The 21631-nt window shown below is 38.6% G+C and overlaps 3 protein-coding genes across 3 annotated transcripts; 1 reads left to right on the top strand and 2 right to left on the bottom strand.

Annotated features, from left to right (window-relative positions):
• Positions 1–328: 328 nt before the first annotated feature.
• Positions 329–6192, top strand: LOC134663768 (major facilitator superfamily domain-containing protein 1-like). The gene is made up of 11 exons (XM_063520250.1): positions 329–626; positions 705–829; positions 1020–1170; positions 1440–1565; positions 2297–2502; positions 2943–3156; positions 3621–3834; positions 4293–4390; positions 4775–4887; positions 5198–5291; positions 5807–6192. The coding sequence occupies exons 2-11, from the start codon at positions 709–711 to the stop codon at positions 6006–6008; spliced, it is 1539 nt and encodes a 512-aa protein (XP_063376320.1). The 5' UTR covers positions 329–626; positions 705–708; the 3' UTR covers positions 6009–6192.
• A 92-nt stretch (positions 6193–6284) lies between these two features.
• LOC134663769 (probable palmitoyltransferase ZDHHC24) lies at positions 6285–7924 on the bottom strand. Its single transcript, XM_063520251.1, has 2 exons — positions 7703–7924; positions 6285–7362 (listed from the first exon to the last, which is right to left on the bottom strand). Exon 2 carries the CDS (start codon positions 7131–7133, stop codon positions 6303–6305), a length of 831 nt encoding a protein of 276 aa, XP_063376321.1. The 5' UTR covers positions 7134–7362; positions 7703–7924; the 3' UTR covers positions 6285–6302.
• A 3081-nt stretch (positions 7925–11005) lies between these two features.
• LOC134663767 (trifunctional enzyme subunit alpha, mitochondrial) lies at positions 11006–20952 on the bottom strand. The gene is made up of 14 exons (XM_063520248.1): positions 20759–20952; positions 20538–20644; positions 20127–20313; positions 19220–19412; positions 18766–18887; positions 18322–18551; positions 17194–17373; positions 16314–16480; positions 15599–15828; positions 14157–14349; positions 13171–13306; positions 12430–12650; positions 12040–12156; positions 11006–11429 (listed from the first exon to the last, which is right to left on the bottom strand). Exons 1-14 carry the CDS (start codon positions 20826–20828, stop codon positions 11294–11296), a joined length of 2289 nt encoding a protein of 762 aa, XP_063376318.1. The 5' UTR covers positions 20829–20952; the 3' UTR covers positions 11006–11293.
• Between the last annotated feature and the right edge of the window lie 679 nt (positions 20953–21631).

Raw genomic sequence — 21631 nt, 5'->3', positions numbered from 1 at the left:
CGCGGTTATAGCGTTAGTATCCGAACGTGTCTTCGCAGCATTCTGAAATACAAAATTTATAATAACATGGTCGATTTTTAGCTTCGGTCGGTCTTAAAGCATGAAATTAGCTTAGATCAGTGTTTAGACGATAATCAAAATTAGATTAGGTGATGATAAAAAGTTTGAACATGGAACAAAATTGAACAAAATCCTATTGTTTCTCTGCAAAACCATTTAATCTGGGGTAAAATCCGAACGATACGATTTCGCTTGTCAAGTATTTGTCATTTTGACTTGAGCAATGAGCATTTTACTTTGTGCAGTGTGCTGGATTGCTATTTACGTTTCTATTCTACTATTTCTACTGTGTCTAGTACCAGCATAGGAATATGATTTGTTTATTTATTGATTGATCTATTCAACTATTAGCCCCTTTTATCGATATAATGTTATCTGACCATTTCAGCGCTTTTGTGTCGTGAATAAATGAGATGCGCCCCTAGAATATTTACGTGGTGTTGTCGATAATGTGACTGTAATGTTTTATCAATGCTTGGTGTATTATTACATTTAGTTATTTATTAATGACTCAGAGCTTTGTCTCGTTGATATTATAACACAGTGCAAAAACTGGGCCGCATCTGGTAAGAATTATAATTTACACAATCGTAAATATTTACATTTATTTTTCGAATTTATTTTAATGTGATATTTTTCTATAGCACAATGGAGAATCCAGGAGCCAGTGGCAGTAACAGGACAACTCTGCCCACTTCCTCATGGTGTCATCCTGCGAACAGGGTGCATCGCTTCTTGGCACTGATGTTAATGTGCTTCCTTTGTTTTGGTAATTTTTCCTATTGTATTTGCAATAACTACTATGTTATATACTGATAGAAACAAATTTATAACATTTTATTATAAATGAAAAAGTAACAGAATGAAAAATATAATGTGTTAATGGTCACTTTTTGAAATTCTGATGTTAATTTTTTTAGATAAACTTAGAAATAATAATTTATACGGCTTATTTGCAGGTTCCTACTTCTGCTATGACACCCCCGGGGCCCTGGCGGACAATTTCAAACAAGACTTGCACTTGAACACATCCCAGTTCGCCTTGGTGTACTCAATATATTCCTGGCCAAATGTGATATTATGTTTCATAGGGGGATATCTTGTAGATAGGTAGGTACATACCTACACACATGTACTTAATGATGACTCATGTAGCTACAGTGATAAATATAATCCATCTCTGCATTATGTTGACCTGTAGACATCTGTGACCTACTTTGCAATTTTACTGCATGTAACCCAAACATACAATAAAATCGTTTGTGTGTGTTTTATTACACTATGAATACACATAATTTTGCTAATAGCAAAAAAGTTATTTAATTTGATTACTGATTTCAAATGAAAATCATGGTAATACAAACTTGTATATGTTACAGGTACTTTGGTGTGAGATTGGGGACAATTATTTATATGACAATTGTCTTGATTGGAGCTGTTATTTTTGCAGCAGGTGCATACATAAATGCATTCTGGTTGATGATACTCGGAAGATTTATTTTTGGGTAAGTAATTGTATAAGAAATATGGGTAAGGGCTTAGATGAGGGCTTTAAAAGCAAAATGAAAGGGTTTTGTTGGGCAAAGGGTTTGGTGAGTTGAGCCTTATCAAAACCCTCTATAAGGGATAGTAAGCCAGTTCCTGGTATGTTCAGATATATTCAACTGTGAATGCAAATCACTGATATTCTCAAATTGTAACATATAAATCAGTTATGTTATAATATGTAGCTCTTACATGATGTATAAACATTGCATAAACAATGTCTCTTATCAGTCTAACCCTTAGTGTTGTTGATAACGAACTTTAATCTGGAAATATACTTGTGTTTATATATTTAATCCAATTATCCAATGCACTGACTGGCCAACACTAACTGATTGTATTTAAAGTGTGATTAGCATCATAAGACTTAGATTTAGGTTTATTTGATAGTTAATTTTATTCAACTATATGTACAATGTCATAACATTACAGGCTTTAAAAGGCTACATACAGGCTAATTGCCTTTATAAGTCACTACCATATTTATACTAATAGTATAGTCATATTCAAATCTTAAAAACTTCCTAATACCATTTTAAAAGGTTTTGAACCCAACATACTACTCAATCTCAAGAACTTGCTTATGTACTAGTTTTTACGAAAGTGAATGTTGACAACAGGGATAAATAATGAAACTGTAGAAAAACATAATATAAAATGTACCTTATTAAGTACGGTTATGTATTTTCAGAATTGGTGGAGAGTCTCTGCAGGTGGTGGTGAATAACTATGTTGTCCTCTGGTTCAAAGGCAAAGAGCTGAACATGGTATTTGGCCTGCAGTTGTCCTTCTCCAGGTTCGGCAGCACTGTCAACTTCTGGATCATGGGGCCCATCTATAAGTGGGTATCCACTTATTTTGTGGGATATGAAAGACTTGGAGTGGCATTATTTATTGGTAAGTCTGCTTTTTGTTTACACAATAGTAAAAGAAGGAAATTAAATTTGTATTGTTAGACTGCTTGTGATATTACATGAAATGAGGTTTACCTATGAATTGTCAGTGGTATGGTATGGTAGGTATGTGCCACCCACAGACAAGACATCCTCCAGACTGAGCATAGTAGCGCTTCCCCTTCTATCACAAATATACGGTAGTTTTATTCAATTTTCGAGTCAAAGTGCCTTTGTGTGACACCCGTGTCTTTGAACGGACCAATCACGGCACGGGACTCGCTCACCTCGTTCCCCGCTACCCAGTATTTTTGGCAGCATCGGTTTCATGTAATAATTGCTCTAAACTCCGTCTAGAGTATTCCTAGTCTATGGTGCCACCACTATCCATTGCAAGAACATAAAAATTGTTGTAGATACATCATTTGTTTACTATAATTTCAGCCGCTCTCACCTGTTTCATCTCACTAATATGTGGTCTGATTCTTGGCTGGATGGACCACAGAGCCGAAAAAATCCTAGGGAGGCTGGAAGAGTCCGAAAACAGTGAGCCATTCCACCTGAGTGACATAATACACTTTAAATCAGTGTTTTGGCTTGTTTCTGTGATATGTGTGGCATACTATTTGGCCATCTTTCCATTTATAGCTCTAGGGAAGTAAGTATTCAATTTGAACTAGTGATAGGGTTTAATTTGCATAATTTCTGACATTCGTATGCCTTGTAAAGAGTTAGTCAAGGTCTAACATTTTGTATTGCTATTCATAAGTGCTTATTGCTAGGCCTACATGAATACGTAGAGTTAGGGCTCGGATACACGTACCGAGTAGAGTGGCGAGACAGTAAAACGAAGTATAGAATTTTTACTTGGCCGAGTAACAATTTCATACTTCGTTTTACTGTCGCCACTCTACTCGGTACGTGCGATCCTGGCATTAGACCAAGAGAACTCTGCAACGACTGTGATAGCATAGATTGTGTAAGTGTCATATTTTCATAGAATTGACGTTTTTAAAATAACCCTTGCACAGTCTGCTTTCTGCTTGCTTTGCAATATCCAGATTTGTTTATGAAAACCATCAGGAAAAGGAACCGAAATAACGATTGTCTGTTCTTTTCCAGGCTATTTTTTGAACGAAAATTTGACTTTTTACCTCAAGACGCAAACACTGCCAACTCCATGGTGTACTTACTCTCAGCAGCTCTAAGTCCATTTTTCGGCGTGCTCATTGACAAAACCGGCCGTAATGTGATGTGGGTCATCATTAGTAACGTCTCTACGATAGGGGCACACTGCTTGCTGGCATTCACGTTCTTCAACCCGTATATCGGAGTGGTACGTAGTGTAGTGTACGAGCGTGCATGAACTGTAGACGGCATACAGAAACCTATTAATGGGGTTGGCAACTGTCAAAGGTTTGCATAGATGGCGCCATCATAGCTTGCCCTTTTTTCTATGAGATTTGGTTTAAAGGGATGCCCTATGCCCTAGCTAGGGCATTAAAAAACAAAAAAATTACAATTCTAGAAATTGATATCGACCGACCAACCCCATTGGCGCGAAGCATGTGGCAAGTTTCCATTTTGCGATTTAAGCCACTAGATGGAACCTACTATGCGAAATAGAGCCTGCGTGAAGTGTCAGAGGAAGCATCTGCTTAGAAGCGTGAATCGGTCACGAGATGGCAGAACCTCCAACACGCGTGGTTTCTGCATATAAAGGAACTAAAAACATATGCAATTTATGCACTAACTAAAGTGACATATAATTACATGGACATTATTAATTTTCAGGTATTGTTAGGAATTTCCTATTCACTATTGGCAGCTGGACTGTGGCCTCTGGTGGCACTTATTGTACCTGAGAATCAGTTGGGAACGGCATACGGAATGTAAGTATTCTATCATATTTTTTGAAGTAGGTATACCTAGTGAAGAAGTATTTAACATTACAAGTTCAGTGGCATCATTTTAAATATTGAGATCGGTCAGATCGGATTACTTTGTATGGGCGAAAGGGATACATGTCAACAATGTGTTCGCCGTCTATTACATTTCTTTACACTTACCCATGACATTAATATAGAATGACACGATAGACAGGCGTTTTTCCTGTAAGGTGGATCATCACCTTACACGATCGTATACCTGCCAGGTATATGATACGATCATTTATTTATAAAAAATATTTTTATATGTCACGTCATGTCTTATTGCGGAACGGTAGCAAAACTTTCTACCAGAACTAAATCTAAAACTTTGAATCTTTTTTGCAGTTGTCAAGCCGTCCAGAACTTGGGATTGGCTACTGTAATTCTATTGGCTGGAGTTATTGTTGACAAATATGGATATTTGATGCTGGAGATGTTCTTCTTGGGTTGCCTGTTTGGTAAGATAATCAATGCTTTGTGTGAAAGGCGAACTAAAGGCCAGGTCACACCGGTTGCGTATACGGCACGTTCATGCGCAACTCGATTTTGTAGGAGTTACAGATGGTGACACGCTGCCTATGCATCCTGTAGGCACTGGCCTTAGTTTGTCCTTTAGTGCCAATGGTAGTTCATTGACCAGAAGCTCTTCCTAGGGTTCGTTCTGTTCAAGATGACCTCAGGCCGTCGACTTCAAGACGGCCTCAGGTCTTGTAACATTTTTTCTATACCTGTGTAACACAGCATAATAAAATTATTCTATTGTTTCAGTTTCCTTGATAGCTGCTGTACTCGTTTATATCGTCGACTCTGCCAATAACGGCATATTGAACCTATCTCCGAGTGTTAGGGAATCCATAAAACCGTAAGTAACAAGTTTCTTTTCTGATGCACTTGTAACTATACATTTCGGTAATGACAGGATGAGGGCAATTGCCTAAATGCCGCTAAAAAATCGCTCCCATACATTCGAATTTACGCTCTAATTTTAAAACTACTAAAATAATACATGAAACTTGACTTGAACATTTACATAATATAGGTATAGAGCAATATCACAACTTTTTTTATTTGTATACACGCGGCGGCTATAGTTCGTTTTTTTTAGCATTAGAAAGAACTTGCAAGAAGGTAAGCGATCTTGACGTGTCTTTTAATTAAAAAACGCTTTTTAAAATTCAAAAACTATTACTTATGAAAGCAGAAGAATATAAGTGATCGTATTAGATTCATAATTGTTACATATTTGCCGTAACTTATTTTTAAAATGTGATTTCAATTAAAAGACATCAAGATTGTTTACCTAATTTCTAGTGCTAAAAAAAACGAACTATAGTTTATGCGATTCTTTATCCACAGTACAAAAACATTCTGTTTCAGGACAAGACCCATTGATGAAACTGCAAATTTATTGGACAGTGAAGAATACACAGACCAAGAAGAGACAGACTCAAGGCCCCCAGAATGGAATGACGAGCAGGCACCTGCTCCTCAAGATATTGCCCAAGTCCAGTCGGACAGGATTCGGAGCAGATACCTTGCACAAATATTACCAAACTCTAACATTCCCGATAGACAATAATATGACAAACAATTTATTTTTCTGTAAATAGATGTATTTTAACTATTTTAATTATTGATAAAATTATGTAATCTCACAAACACAGGTGTCAATCATAACAAATTATCAATGTATATTTTAGTAAGGCTACAGTATAGGTATTAGTAAGTATTACAATAAAAAATTGAAATATTAAGTATGAAAAGTTACTTCTTCCTCAACTACTGTAATTTGTGTCAACATTTATCACATTCATAGGCACAATTTAAAATATTGGTTAAATTATACAATATAAGAGTCATTCACACTAAACATTTATTTGTACTTATCTTCATCATGCCATTGTATGCCATCACCTGGCAATGGACTCTGAATAAATGGCAAAATCCATGTCAAGTACCATCTTACACCAAAAACTTCTATTAAATTCCTTCTCCATCCTTTATTGTAATTACACTCATTATATTTTCTCTCTGGTGTAGTTTGACCTTTAAAAACATTACTAAAATGATAGTAAGCTAAAAATCCTGTAAACAAGGCTAATATGAAATTAATGACAACTATAAAAATATACAAGCTTTCATAGCTAGCATCTACTACAAAATTTGCTAGTGGAAAAATAAATCGAATGATTGCCAGTCCATGGTTCCATGATATAAAAGTAGCCAAAAACTTAAGATTATAGTAAAATGCATACAACATAGCGATGAATATATAAAGAGTTAAAAGTATAAAATATCTATAGTTGAAATATCCAACACAAGAAGTAAGGTAAGTGCAGTGATGATCTCTTTTTAATATGCATATGTTACAAATGTTACAGTGCCACGCGCGAGGCGGCCGCAGACACTCGCACACGGAACACAAGGTCCAGTCTTTTTTACTATCTAACATTTTTCCTTTAATACTACTATCAGTTAACATTCCATAGATCATATTGCCTACAATATTAAGTAACAGAAAAAATGCTATACACATATGAATAACATGCTTTGACTTATCTTTCTCAACTGCTGGTAATACAATGCACAATTCAAAATAGATGAATACTGGAATCAGGATTAATATTAATAAAAGGTAAAAAATGTGCTCTAGAACTCGTTTTATGGGCTTATTCGTAATAGATTCTAATTGTATCAACAACATTTTGCCCAAGCTACGATTAAAAACGGTGAACAATCCCAAACAATAATATTACCAGATGTACAGTAACATTAGTATGCTTAGTCAATGCTATAGAATGTAACACTAGAATCCATGCAAAAAAAAATACCAATGAAAACTAATGCTTACAAAGAGCTACCAATAATACTTAACTAAATAGAAGCCGCATTCAGCTTATAATAGCAGTTTTAGGTTGAAACTGATAACTGTCCTGAAATTCAGAAATTATTTATTAGTAAACTGTAATATAGAATGGGTAAAGTATTTTAAATGATACAGTAGTGCAGCGGTCGGCAACCTTTTAGCAGCTAAGGGCCAAATAGTAGTTGACGGAGGTGACGCGGGCCGTACATTGTTAATATTTATGACTTTATGAGACATTGTCGTTTGTCACTATTACATACAAAATAGCCAAGGCGGCTCTCGGGCCGCAAGTGACAGGTTCACGAGCCGCATGCGGCCCGCGGGCCGCAGGTTGCCGACCGCTGCAGTAGTGCATAGATTTTGTAAGTTTTGTGTGTGTTTGTAGTCAACTATACCTAGAACCTTACCTATTTAGATTTAAACATGGAGTTAAGACAACTGTTCCTTTGCAGTAAGTTATTGATTTAAAAATCAGTTTACCAGATCAACTTCACTGTTGAAATCTTGTATTATTATTCCTTGTCATGAATATTATTAAATTCAGTAAGCTATATTTCAATTGTGTAATTTAGAATTCCACTTAGTGATCGTGAAATCCGTGCCGCAGTGTTGTTCCTGGTTGTTCCTTTCAGCAACAGCCCATCGACACCCCATACTATGATAAACTATGAACGTACTTGTTACCAACATTGAGGCATAGAAATAATCTTATCGAATTAAAATGACTGTTGTTGCATTTTGGTAGCACATACCATACTTGCTTTCAACTTAGTCGTATTATACTTACTTTTCTTTAGGTTGGTATGATCGGTAAAACGTCAACCGTCATTTTAAATTTTCGTGACAGCGGTAATATTAAGTGATTATTTTTGAGTATAAGACAAAATAACTTTCTCTTTTACTTAAATCTTTGCGAAAATGTGAAGTTTGTGGGGTCAGGCGTGTAAGAAGATTAAAGATTAAGGTGCGTGTTCAGATATTTTTGAGCACCTCGGCCGCTCCGATATATCTGATGGCGACTGTATCGCACATTTATCGATATCGATAAAGAGTAGGTACGCCAGTAGTGGCAAGCCCTAGTGTTGTTTTTTTTTGTGTTGGCAATATTGACATGTATTTGGTGTGTTGGCACAATGTACGTTCATAATTCGGTTTAAGGCTTGTTCGAAAGTGCCGACTCTTAAAACGTAGTGATTATATGCTCAGTGTTCAGCAATTTGACGATTTTGACGTTTCAAGAATGACATTGACAACAACACACCGCCCGGTAGCCATTGTTAAAAATGCGCTAGTGTTGCCGGCATTAAGTGCTTGCATACAATGCATGAGCAAAAGAAACAAAGAATAGTATGGTCCGAAACTCCTCTCTTCGGGCAAACTCGGCTCCGTTCGGCTCAGCATTGCTCCGAGTGTGGAAGGGGCGATTCAGTAAACACAGTATGCAGGTTAACAGGTGTAATGCTTCCAGCTTGTACACTCTAATCCCCCCAATATTTCCTATTCTATCATTATATATAATTATTCTACGTGACCGAAGAGGAAATCCCTTATCGAGTGGAGGCGCAAGATCTACATTAAATGTGCTGATCACTCAATATGCACAGACGTGCCAATAGTGAGTGTCTGCCTATCGCACGAGCAATTATTAGGGTTGACACAACTTGACGTCCCTTTGCGTGCACGACCACGGATAAGATAATGGTTTGAATTTTGACAACCCTAAATAGCCGAAAGGGATAGTGCCATATATTGGAAAGGGACAGCATGATTCGACCCTGAACTGCTATCAAACTTCGGTTTTCTAGAATGTTTCCTTTCAGTACGGTAGTACTTATTATTAATTCTGTGGCATGATGCTGATGCAAGTATAGTCTGTCAAGCAATTTTGTCAGTAGAAAAGAGCGTAAAAACTTCTTGGCAAATATTTCATTTTTGGTACAGTCGCCATCAGATATATCGGAGCGGCCAAGGTGTTCACAATATCTGAACAAGCATTCTAACGCCTTGACAATAGAGGCGTGCTCAGATATTTGTGAGCACCTTGGCCGCTCCAATATATCTGATGGCGACTGTACAAGCTTTTATCGCTGACTGTACTTTTCTTACGACAGACAACTAATACTCATCGAGATAATTCTAAAAACCTCTAACACAATTAGGTTGCGTTGTTTCATCACAGAGTTCCTATCTTCCTATGGCCACCTCCTGTCTCCATCATCAGATCAGCTCGATGGTACCATAATATTGCATTGTCATCCGATTTATACATGCATGCAAAATTTCAGCTCAATCGGAAACGAAGTATCAAATTTAACTTGCAAGATTTGATTACAGACCGACAGCAGGGGTGCGAAACTCCTGACTTCGGTCAAACTCGGTTCCGCTCGGCTCAGCATTGCTCCGAGCAATTATTAGGGTTGGCACCACTTGACTTCCTTTTGCGTGCACGACCACGGATAAGATAATCACTTGATTTTTGACAACCCTAAATAGCCGAAAGGGATAGTGCCATATACTAGAAAGGGACAGCATGATTGGACCCTGAACCGCTGTCAAACTTTGTTTTTGTAGGAAGTTTCCTTTCTGTACGGTAGTACTATTAATTATTCTGTGCCGACAGACAGACACAGACAGACAACGGTCAGGTGAAACTAAATAAAAGCTTGTAAAAATGTACACGCCAAGTGTGGTCGTCCCAAAGAAAATTTGAATTTCGCGCCTTTTTCTACTGACAAGGTTGTTTCACCGTCTATACTTAACATTTTGTAAAATATTGTTTAATTAATATTTCAGATGGGAGCGTGCATGAACTACAGGGGATAGCTCGGCCCGTACCGATCATAAACATGGGAGTGATTTTTAGGGTTCCCGTACCTCAAAAGGAAAAAACGGAACCCTTATCTTATAGGATCACTCGTGAGTCTGTCTGTCAGCACACAGCCTATTTTCTCGGAAACTACTGGATCAATTAAGTTGATTGGTACACATATGTAAATTAGTGACCCAAAGATGGACATATTTTTATATAATTTTTAAATACATAGGTTCGAAAAAATGACCATTCCCCCCCCCTTTATCTCCGAAACTACTGGGTCTAAAATTAAAAAAAAATACTCACAATATGTAGTTCTAAACCTATAGATGACAGGAAAACCTATTAGAAATGTGCAGTCAAGCGTGAGTCGGACTTATGTACGGAACCCTAGAAACGCGAGTCCTACTCGCACTTGGCCGGTTTTTTTTAAACATGAATGATCTATGACGGTGTACATTTAACTACATAAAGGCCCCTGTACATATTGGGCCAACACAGGCCAGTCCAAGGGACCCTGTCATGCGGTAGAATGAGATAGCAACATCACTTGCTCCCTCTAACGCATAAATGCGTCCGCCAGACTGGCACAATATGTACAGGGGCCTTTACATCAATGATGTATGAGTCACATCATATGTTGTTAATACACCGTCATATCATATTACGGCCTAAGATGTGCTAAAACGTCAAACGACCCAATTTAATATTTAAATTCAGTTTCCAAGTTTCACCTGCAACCAAAACAGCAAAGCGGAATGTCTTGAGAATTTGCGAATAGGTATAGCCAGGGGAATGAGAGTAGAATGACTCAAAAGTGATCGTTGGAACTGGTGTGGGACTTGCGTACCTAAATTACCTACGCGAATTAGGCACACAAATAGTAACAATGCGTGTATAAAATAAAATAATTTATTAGGTTACAACAATCATGCAATAATAGATTCACGGATTTTTTAATGAAATACTGGAGACATAATCGTATCATTAAAACAAAGTTCGAATGTTGATAAACAATAAATAGGGACAATTTAATCAAAAATACAATATTCAAAATCTGCGTTTCACTTATACAAACCTATAACTCAACTATCAATAATATCCTCGACCATTCGTCACTGTGTCTGTCATGAACACAAAATCTCTGGCGTCTACTCATTTAAAATGTAAAATTTGAATTGGCAGTTTACTTATGGAATTTCTTGCTCGTGTCTTTGGCCATGTCTACAAGGGTCTGGGCGGGCTTGAATGGAGCTCCGTAGTGTCCTTGGAACTCCTCCATTTTCTTAACCAGTTTGTCAGCTCCAAATTGATCGACCCACCTGAGGAAATATTCATTTTTAGCATGAATCATGTTACGAAGAAAAAGATAATGAAGACTAAGTAAAATGCTAAGATTTCCAACAAAACAATATTTTTCATACAACGGCTTCAAAGGAGCGTGCGGCCTTACTTGATGTAAGCAATAATTGTAGTTTATGTACATCTCCAATTCTAAAGGCCAGAGCACACCGGTTGCGTGTGCGTGACGTGCACGTGCGCGTGCGTTAAAATGTTGGAGCCGCGCCCGCACACTTCACGCAAGCGGTGTGCCGTCTCTCATAAGGACCTGTATACTACAGCGCCGCACGCACACGTGCACGTCAACTAACACGCATCCAGTATGCCCAGGCCTTTAGGGCCAGTTACATCAACTGATGGCATGATCAAAGCCATGCAGCAGTGAACTATGAAATTTCGCTTACAATTAAATTTTTCACCGACCTCAGTTGCATTTCACCTTATTGCATTTCACATTTTGCTTAATGAGAGAGTGAGACGCAATAACATTGGACAAGGAAATTGGAGAGGTGGAATACCACCCTTAGTGCCTAACGTAAGAGGTTTTATTTCTGGCTATAACTCGTTTAGGTATATTGTTAACAAGTGTACCTGAAAGGTCCTCCAGTGAATGGCGGGAATCCGAGTCCGAACACGGCGCCGACGTCTCCCTCCAGAGGGCTGTGCAAGATCTTTTCCTCCAACGACAGTACTGCCTCGTTCACAAACCTGTTGATAATAATATAATTTCACTAACGACTTTGAGACTACACAGTCTACAGACCACATGACTATTAATAATAATAAGATGGATCCATGGGTAATATAGGTGACTGCCCCTAGATAACTACTACGACAATTAAAAGTGCTGTCGTGACGCACCACTATCGTCTCGGCCACGACATTGAGTGACTTTACAACGGCGGCAGCGATTACCATAGGTTGGAGCGAGACCTTTCGAGACCGTTTTAAGCTAGTAAAACACAAAAAATATGAGCTTACCTCGACACCATTCTTAACTGTTGGTCCTCAACAGTGTTGGCACCAAGAGGCGCTAGGGAATATTTCTTCACCAGAGCAATGGCGTCCTGGTTGATTTCCTTGTTTTTAGAGCCCTTCTCATAAACGTAAAAGCCCTTGCTGGATTTGCGTCCCATGAATCCAGCCTTTACCAAGTCTTGCATTATATTGATGTTGCCACCGCTAATGCGGTCTCCGAATGCCTGAAAAAAAAATTGAAAATATTATACCTGCTTTGCCATCACAAATTAACGCTGTTACGTGACGGAACCTAACTTCTTGTTTATGTTTATTCTTATACCAGAAACACGGTAGACAGTGTATGTCATGCAGGTAGCGGGCGCAATCTCTGCCTCTCTTTTTAGCAATCATAATATTTTTATCCCCAGAGTGAGAGTGAGAGATATTTATATAGGCCATATTTGATTATGAAAGGAGGTCTGTCTGTACATAATAGTGAGACGTAAAATAGGCCGGAACCCATATTTCGATCGCTTTGACAACCTACAGGAGCAGTCAAAATATATTAAAACGATATTGTAATAATATCGTTTAATAACTGAGTTCCTGCGGGCGCAGCACGGTTCCATTTTTATCGACTATCACTATGCGCGTCCCTTTCGCACTAACATACTTGTTAGAACGTGACAGGCATGGTGATAAGGGATATAAACGCGACCGTGCTACGCCGCCTGGTGATGAATTAGAGCTACACAGACGCACCTTGGCCAGATCCGCCGCGATGTGCGAGCCGACGTCGATGCCGACTTCGTCGGCCAGCGTGGCCGCGCCCACGGGGAACCCGAACTGCTTCGTCATGTTGTCCAGTGCCTTGGGATCCACTCCTTCCTGGAGTAGCCTGGAATAAAATGTATATTTGAAACAGAGATAGTATTAGGTCCTCTAAATAAATTGAGCTCATTAAATATTGACAAGTTCGACCTGACCTAACATTCGGCCACCCTGCAACTGATATGTCCTTGGGAAGGTATGTGCACACCAAACGGACTTCCTGATCATAGACATCGAAAGAATGCGAGTGCGATTACGCGTCCTCGTGATGCTCACCATTCGGTCTCGGTCGGTCGGTCAGTGTAGAAACCGGGCCCGTCGCCGACGGTGGTGACGACCTTGCCAAGGGTCATTCTGCAACCTACACGTCCTCGTGACGTGAACGTGACTTAATGCCATGTCCTCAGCGAATAGCCTCGCTCAGCATTGTAGAAAGTATGCGAATAGTGTAGAAAACGAGCGCGTCGCCGACGGTGGTGACGACCTTGCCACATGTCATTGCTACCTATGCGTCCTCGTGATGACCATACCACGGATTTTTTGGGTGCGGGAATGATTTCGTGTGTTTACAAATTTGTTTATTGTAAAATAGTTACGAAATTATGAATAAAAAAAAGGGAGTAAGTTCCAAATGGGCTTAGGTATGTTCAAATAGTTTCCTTTTTTTACAGTTTTTACCTATGTTTTGGCTAGTGTTAAACATTCCCGCACCCAAAAACTCGGGGTATGGTGATGAATGACAGACGGCATGTGCTCACCGAATGGCCTCGCTCAGCATGGCGGAGAGGATGCGCGTGATGTAGAAGCCGGGGCCTTCGCCGACGGTGATGACGACCTTGCCACATGTCACCTTGCTACTTATGATTACGAGTCCTCCCTGATGATGCCTATACTGATGACAAATGGCATCTGCTTACCTAATGGCCTCGCTCAGCATGGTGGAGAGGATGCGCGTGGTGTAGAAGCCGGGGCCGTCGCCGACGGTGATGACGACCTTGCCCTGCTTGAGGCCGACGGCCACGGCGGCCGCGGACGTGTCGGCGCTGGTGCCCGGGTGCGTGATGATCTCCAGCAGCTGCATCTTGTCCACGGGGGAGAAGTAGTGCATGCCTAACACAAACATAAACGTAATTATTATATTGAAACAAGAGTATGAGTAGGTAGTATCCATCGTAATATATTAATATGAAATGAAATGAAAACATTTATTTTCAGGCAACTATTGGCCCATAGATAAATACCTTAAAACTAGCATACATATTAATACAAAATATATCTTAAAACTAAAAACAAAATTATGGCTGCGATGCAGTTCGCAACCCCGCAGTGTCAGGGAGCCGGCCGCGGAACCGCCGGAACTTGACACCCTTCGGCCAAAACTCCTCCTTGGTGAAGGTCGCTAGTTGTTCAGTCGGAACGCTCAGCACAAAAGAATTAAAATTCACATTGTGTCGAGATTCCAACTTCACTACCCTCAGGATGAATCCGGACTTGGCTCGTACATACTTCACGATCTCCTCGACCTTCGTAAGGTAGTGTAATCGGGACACATATGTGTGTAATATGTATGTGAGAATTTATAGTAGGAATTAATTGTATATATTTTATTATTTTTATCTGTGTATTTTATATGCAGTTTATTATGTTTTTCAGTTGTTTGCAATAGTTCCTAATTAAATTCTCTTACTTTTCTTCTTGCACCATTTTTATTACATCTTTGCTTAGCCTTATGGTGGACTGGTGGAGAATGCCTTTAGGCATTAAGTCCGCCATTTGTACATTTTATTTGTATACATATTTTGTGCAATAAAGTTAAAATAAATAAATAAATATTTTATTATTCTTCATATCATTTTACTTTTTACCACTCAAGGAAATGAGTAAACATTTTAAATTTAACTGTGTAGAGTTAGGCCACGCTAATTCAGCAGCGATTTTGATAGCACAGACTGTGCAAGACTTCAAGTGTTATTTCAAACGTCATAATTTCATAGAAGTTTGTAGGTTAAAATAACACTTGCACAATTTTTTGCTAAACCTGAAGGTTTACCTTGCAAATAGGGCTTACAAATAATACTCGTTTAAATTAAAAAACCTTGGTTTAAATTGTATAAAATGTTGTGTATTCTCGCTGCTTGAAACGTAGCATTTTATAAGTAGATTTGAACCTATGTTTGGTGATCTCGAACATACCGATAAGTTTCTCAGGGTGGCTGCTCCCAGCAGCGATCTAAGTGATGGGAATGGCGCTGGTGTTGGTCGCGATGATGCAGTGCTGCGGCACTACCGCCTCCAAGTCCTTGTGTTTGATGTTCATGTCGTACCCCTAGACTTAACTATGAAGTGTAGGTGAACATACCGATAACTTTCTCAGGACGGCTGCTCCCAGCTGCGATCTTGGTGATGGGAATGGCGCTGGTGTTGGTCGCGATGATGCAGTGCTGCGGCACCACCGCCTCCAGATCCTTGATGACCTTGTGCTTGATGTTGATGTCTTCGAACACCGCCTCGATAACGCAGTCGACGTTTTTGAACTTGGCGTAGTCCAATGTTGGGGTGAGGTTGCCTAAGATTCTGTCTTTCTGGATGCTGAAAGTTAAGTAAAATCAATTTGAAATAAAACTCGAATAGACATCTATTCTTCTGTTTCTTGCCTTGCATGAATCGCTAGAAGGGATTCATGAAATGAAACAATTATCAGTCTCATTCAGTTAAGATTTTTTTTTACATTGATAAGATAGATTTTACGTTACAACAATATAACGTTAGTGATAGTGAGGATATACTAAATCAAATATGCCATTAGTAATAAAAATGATGTCATCTCAAATATAGTTTGTCAAAGGACTTTCTCATTTCAATAATACAGAGAGAATCATACTATCTTTGTCTTACACTAGTACTAGCACCCAAAAGAAAAGGATGAGTATAGTTTTCCTGGTTCTTACTGACTGACAAATTGATTTGACCAACTATATAAGAAACTCAAAGTACAAAACCCAAGAGGCTGGTTCAGTTGTTTTTTACAAATATCTGAATGTAGATAAGTGGCAAATTTCAATAGGCTAACTTACGCGGTCATCCTCTTCCTCTTGACGGCATTGGCCAGACCAGTCTGGATCTGGCCCACTCCGCGGTAGAGACCAGCATTGGTGGCGTCCTTCATGACCACCTTGTAGCCTTTGTCAATGGACACATGGACAATGCCAGCGCCCATCAAACCCGCGCCTAGCACACCGATCTGTGACAGAATAACACCATTATAATATGGTTCCAGTCATGGTTACCACCATCATGCTAATGTTTTAACCTTTTGAACGCCAAACGGCGCATCCATTTGCCGTGCCACTGACGCCACGGGAGTAAAATTTAGTTTTGTGACTAAATAATACCAACCTAAAAGTGGAGTGTTTTTCAGTAGATTTTCATCAAAAAACGATCGACGTCAATTGCCGTCTGTGGCGTTCAACAGGTTAATAAAAAGCCCTTGTTTATTGACTGAGTAACTATTAGGTACATTAAGGCAATGAGTAACGGAAAGGATTAGAAAATGTTCCATTCATACCTACATAACATACTTGGACGACGCGGCTGGCTGGCTGGACATCGAATATGAAGCTTCGTGTTGAATTTCCGATCATATTTTACGACAAATAATGGTTGAAACGTATTCAATAACATTCTAACGGTTCCAGTCCCGTATGTGTGTCAAACGAACTCTTTAGGATGGCTCTGTGCTGTCAGGCGTGGCTCACTCCGCGATTTCGTCGCTTTGCAACAGGTAGCTACAAGTACATCCGTCCCACACCAATTTTGATGGCTAGCCATATGCCGCGCGTGGCGCTGTCGCCACCTAGCGGTCATATCTGTCCTAATCGTAACAGAGTCGTTTTGTTAGAGAGTGAATCTTCTGTACCTAGTACTATTATTTATTCTGTGGCTGTGGGTACTTACAGTCTTGACATCAACTTGGGATTTGCCGAATCTGTTCTTCTTGCATTCAGTTTGCCCCCTGAAGAGGCCGATGAGACCTTTGCTCTGGGGCGTCATGGCCAGCTCGCCGAACCCTTGCGCTTCGGCTTCGTATCCCGCCTCGCGGCCTTTGTCCACTCCCGTTCGGACTACTTCTAAGATCTGAAAAGAAAACATTGTTAGTAATGAATTTTCATTACAAATATCAAGGCCTTGTACATTTTTACAGATGATTTAAAGACGATAAATATAATTTACTCATTTCAAAACTTCCTTTATCCAAACCCAATCTAAAGTGAGGCTTAGGGCCACTTGCACCATTCACTAACACGAGTAACACGGGGTTAACCGGTTAAACCTGGAGTTACCATTAGAGATGCAACGGATAGTTGTTTGGCCGGATACCGGATATCCGGCCTGGAGACTGGCCGAATATCCGGTATCCGGCCGCCGGATATTCGGCCGGCAAAACTATACCTACATTTCGGTTTTTCAGGTGCGCATTCTGCAAGTTTGACCTGTTTTCTAGTAAATGTTCGCGCGAACTCATTTCTAGGTTCGAAATAAGAGCGCGTGCAAGTCAGTGGAATGATTAAATTGTTTTAAAGTAATAAACAAGTACGATTATGACCGTGTCTGTTTCTTAAATCCAATTTGTTTACTCTAAAATCAAACAATGTTACTATCCGGTATCCGGCCGGATAGTAAAATAATGGCCGGATAGGCCGGATACCGGATAGTAACCGGATATCCGGTGCATCTCTAGTTACCATGGTTACCAGGAAAATTTCACACTAGGTTAACGGTTTAGCCAGCTAACCCCGGATTAGTGGGAGGGTGCAAGTGGCACTTAGACTAACAAGACATGAAATTTTCATTACATTGCGATTTCTGATCAAACTTTTGAATGCAGTTAACCTCAGTAGTCGGCAATGTAACCTAAATTGCATGCAAGTTCTTGCTAGTCTAAACCTCGCTTAAGAACTTGAAAACTGACTGTTATTAATTTGGGGTAATTTTAAGGGCATGCAATTCCTAGTGCATCCTTAAACAACAGGTTTTACCTCCCAAAATTTATATTGAATAGATTTGAAACTTTTAGAAACAAACCTTAAGTGGGGCAGGGTAAAGACCGCGAGACGCCTTCATTACTTGCTCTTTGGCTTTGTTGAAGATCATGTTTTTGACCACATCCCACTCCATGACGGTAGCGGTAATTTTATTGACGAGACCGGTCTTAGTTCTGTCGACCTTGATCTTGCCTGTTGCAATGTCTTTTGCAATTTGAACAGCCACATTTTCTAAATATTTCATTGTGTTGTCAGCAGGCAGGCCCAGACCTATAATAAGAAGATTTTAAATATGAACAATTACATATCAATATGAATGTTGATTATGAAATATTCTTGAATTGGATGTACTTTGCTTTTAGAGTACTTAATTAAAGAGATGAAATGACAACGAAAATATAATACATTGAAGAACATCAAGACATATTTTTACTTAGTTATATTGTGTAATAAAAAGAAAAGCTTATTAAGGAAAAAAACTCACCAGGTCCAAGGGGAGATACTAATAAATCAACAATTCCAAGTTTTTTCGCTTTATCCGCCTTTACTGTCTTCCCTGTAAGTGCTAGGTCCAAAGTCGTGGGAATAGAAGTAAGAGCTGGCAACCTGAGTAAATAAATAAGAAGAATTATCAATCACTAGCGACCTGCCCCGGCTTCGCACGGGTTAACAAATTATACACCTATAGCTTCCTCAAGAATCACTCTATTGATAGGTGAAAACCGCATGAAAATCCATTCAGTAATTTTTGAGCTTATCGCGAACATACAAACACACAGACAGACGCGGCAGGGGACTTTGTTTTATAAGGTGTAGTGATTTAATTCTTGTCTTGAATGTTTAGATTGTTAACTTAGACATTATGATTATTTACCCTTTTTATATGCTAATAATGCCTTTTCTAAACACAAGGTATAGCTATGGCTATTTGAAAGTACCTTTGAGTGCCGCCACCGCCAGGCAGAAGTCCCAGCATCACTTCGGGAAGCCCAAATCCAGTCTTCTGGTCTTTAACAGCAATGCGGTACTTGCATGCCAGCGCAGTCTCTAGCCCGCCTCCAAGGCAGCTGCCTTGAATAGCCGCAATGAAGGGCTTGCGGGACGCTTCCATTCTTCTAAAGATTTCATGACCTGAATTTTTTTTATTAATTTTTAATAATCTTAACAAAAGGTTTATAATATATAAATAATATTCCCAAAAACAATAATCCTTAACCCTATAAAACAAATTTTATGTTTTTGAGTAGTTCTAAATCACTATTGAATGTATGGTTGTACAGAAAAGGCACTCTGACATGTAGAATTAATGGGTGTTTATCAAAATTATCTGATATGTCTAGAGATTTTGAATTAGCCTAATATAACTACCTTACTGTTCTGCTATGATGAGTGAAGTTTAAAAAGTTTGCTAGTGTTTATTATATTTGTTTTGAAAAGAAAAACTTTAAAAGAAAAGTTCATTGTTAATGTAGTTCATCTTACAACATTAATTTATTTATTTTTAGACTGTATTCTGATAACAATAAATTGCCCATGAAATTATCCATATTTTATTCATAACCCCAACATAAATAAAAATAATAACTGAAAATTAATTGATATAATCTTGTAATAAAAACCATATTTCAGTCCAATTGGTATTGCATAAGTTTTGGCTACAAGCCATAGTAACATGGAATTGAATGCATGTGGATCATTCACTTCCTCGATTTGTTGGATCATCATGGTTACATAAATGAAAATATTAAACTTTATCTCATCCCTGTATTAGGAAGTTATGGCCTAATTAACTTGTTCCTAGAAATAGGTGATTTGTTTTAATAAGTATGAGACAAGTATAATTACCTCGTTTTGATAAATTAACTACTTCTTCTTTTGTTTTGCAAGCTTCAATCATAGAAATATCAGCACCAGCAATGAAACATCCTGGTTTGCCGGATATCAGCACGGCAGCTTCAATGGAAGGATTTGATTCAACTTCATTTAGAACGTTTGTGACCTCATTCATCACCTCCGTGTTAAGGGAGTTCACCTACAAAGATTTCAAACACACATATACTTTTTACATCCCAAAAGTGTTACTATTTGAACATAAAAACAAAAGAAATATTAGTTATACCACATTTGTTTAACAATCATGTGAAATTAATATAATTATGAAAACAATATTTGAAAATGATTGAAGTGTGGATGAGTGCTTAACGTTCTAACCAAGTACACGTTGTTTCATTATAATTAAGTTTCTGTTCTACCGACCTTAACATTAGGGGAGTCCAATGTCACGACATACACGCCATTGACTATTTTGCACTTCGTATGTACATGATTAGCTGCAGCCGCTGCATAATTTCGACTCTGGAAGCCTAAATTAAACAATAATTACATGTTATCTTTCCAATTTTCCATAAATACCCTGTACCAAGTCTTCAAATTATACTTGCACTCGAAAAGTTTTAAAGTCTGAAGTCTAATCTTACCTGCCAGAAACTTAACATCTTTTCTATTTTTCAGGATCCTTAGGGCACTAAGTAACTTATGATTGGCCATGTTGGAACTACCTAACTTAAACAATAAATTAAGAAAACTAAATTACTATTAAATAATTTTAGGCCAGACTTTGAACCTAAACTTTCGTCGTGGAATTGGATGTCGGAGGGGTGATAAAGCGGGGGGGAAGCGGAGATGACTGACATTGACCGATTCGAGTGAATGAAAGAACGATGAATGAGTGAAATACAATGTCACAACTAAAACCATTTGAGTTTTATGAGTTTTTTAAATCAATAACGATGCATTTAATAAAATATTTTATAAATTTATTTTTAATATTTCAGTACTTATGTAAATGAATCAATTAAGGAAATGTTTAGAATGGTTTAGATTCTAAACTTTAGAACATTTTCTTAATAGCCTTGAGTAACACAACGGAGTAATTTTTAGATGTCTCGAATAAGCTATATGACGTCACTTCTCGTGGCGCGAATTACAAATACAAAATACATATTTTCATATCATGTTCGATAAATATAGTACCTAAATGCTCATTTGTTCTGGCATAGCAGCAAGTGAGCACAGTTCCAGCCGCTAAACTGCAAGATTGAAACAAATAAATGAATACGGAATAAAAAACAAATAGAAGCATGACTATGTGATGACACTGATCCCGTTTACGCTAATATCTGAGGGCTTACCGCGAACCACGTTCGACGTGTTGCCTCTCTATCGCACTTGTAAATTTGTCCGTAAGTGTGACAGAGAGGCAACACTTCGAACGTGGTTCGCGGTAGACCCTCAGGTACGAAGCGGTAGTGGGTGACCGCTTCTACATATAAACCTAGTCTTCATTTTCC

This window comes from Cydia fagiglandana, chromosome 4, assembly GCF_963556715.1.
Source record: "Cydia fagiglandana chromosome 4, ilCydFagi1.1, whole genome shotgun sequence".
Lineage (NCBI taxonomy): Eukaryota > Metazoa > Arthropoda > Insecta > Lepidoptera > Tortricidae > Cydia > Cydia fagiglandana.
This window is presented reverse-complemented; position numbering and strand designations above follow the sequence as displayed.

Excerpts from the sequence above, each read along its gene's own strand:
- LOC134663768 (XM_063520250.1), top strand. The coding sequence starts at position 709 with ATGGAGAATCCAGGAGCCAGTGGCAGTAACAGGACAACTCTGCCCACT. Across the intron at positions 830-1,019 it reads AATGTGCTTCCTTTGTTTTG|GTTCCTACTTCTGCTATGAC; the intron begins GTAATTTTTCCT and ends GCTTATTTGCAG. Across the intron at positions 3,157-3,620 it reads CCATTTATAGCTCTAGGGAA|GCTATTTTTTGAACGAAAAT; the intron begins GTAAGTATTCAA and ends GTTCTTTTCCAG.
- LOC134663769 (XM_063520251.1), bottom strand. The coding sequence starts at position 7,133 with ATGTTGTTGATACAATTAGAATCTATTACGAATAAGCCCATAAAACGA.
- LOC134663767 (XM_063520248.1), bottom strand. The coding sequence starts at position 20,828 with ATGGCCAATCATAAGTTACTTAGTGCCCTAAGGATCCTGAAAAATAGA. Across the intron at positions 20,645-20,758 it reads AGATGTTAAGTTTCTGGCAG|GCTTCCAGAGTCGAAATTAT; the intron begins GTAAGATTAGAC and ends TGTTTAATTTAG. Across the intron at positions 17,374-18,321 it reads TTTACCCTGCCCCACTTAAG|ATCTTAGAAGTAGTCCGAAC; the intron begins GTTTGTTTCTAA and ends TTTTCTTTTCAG.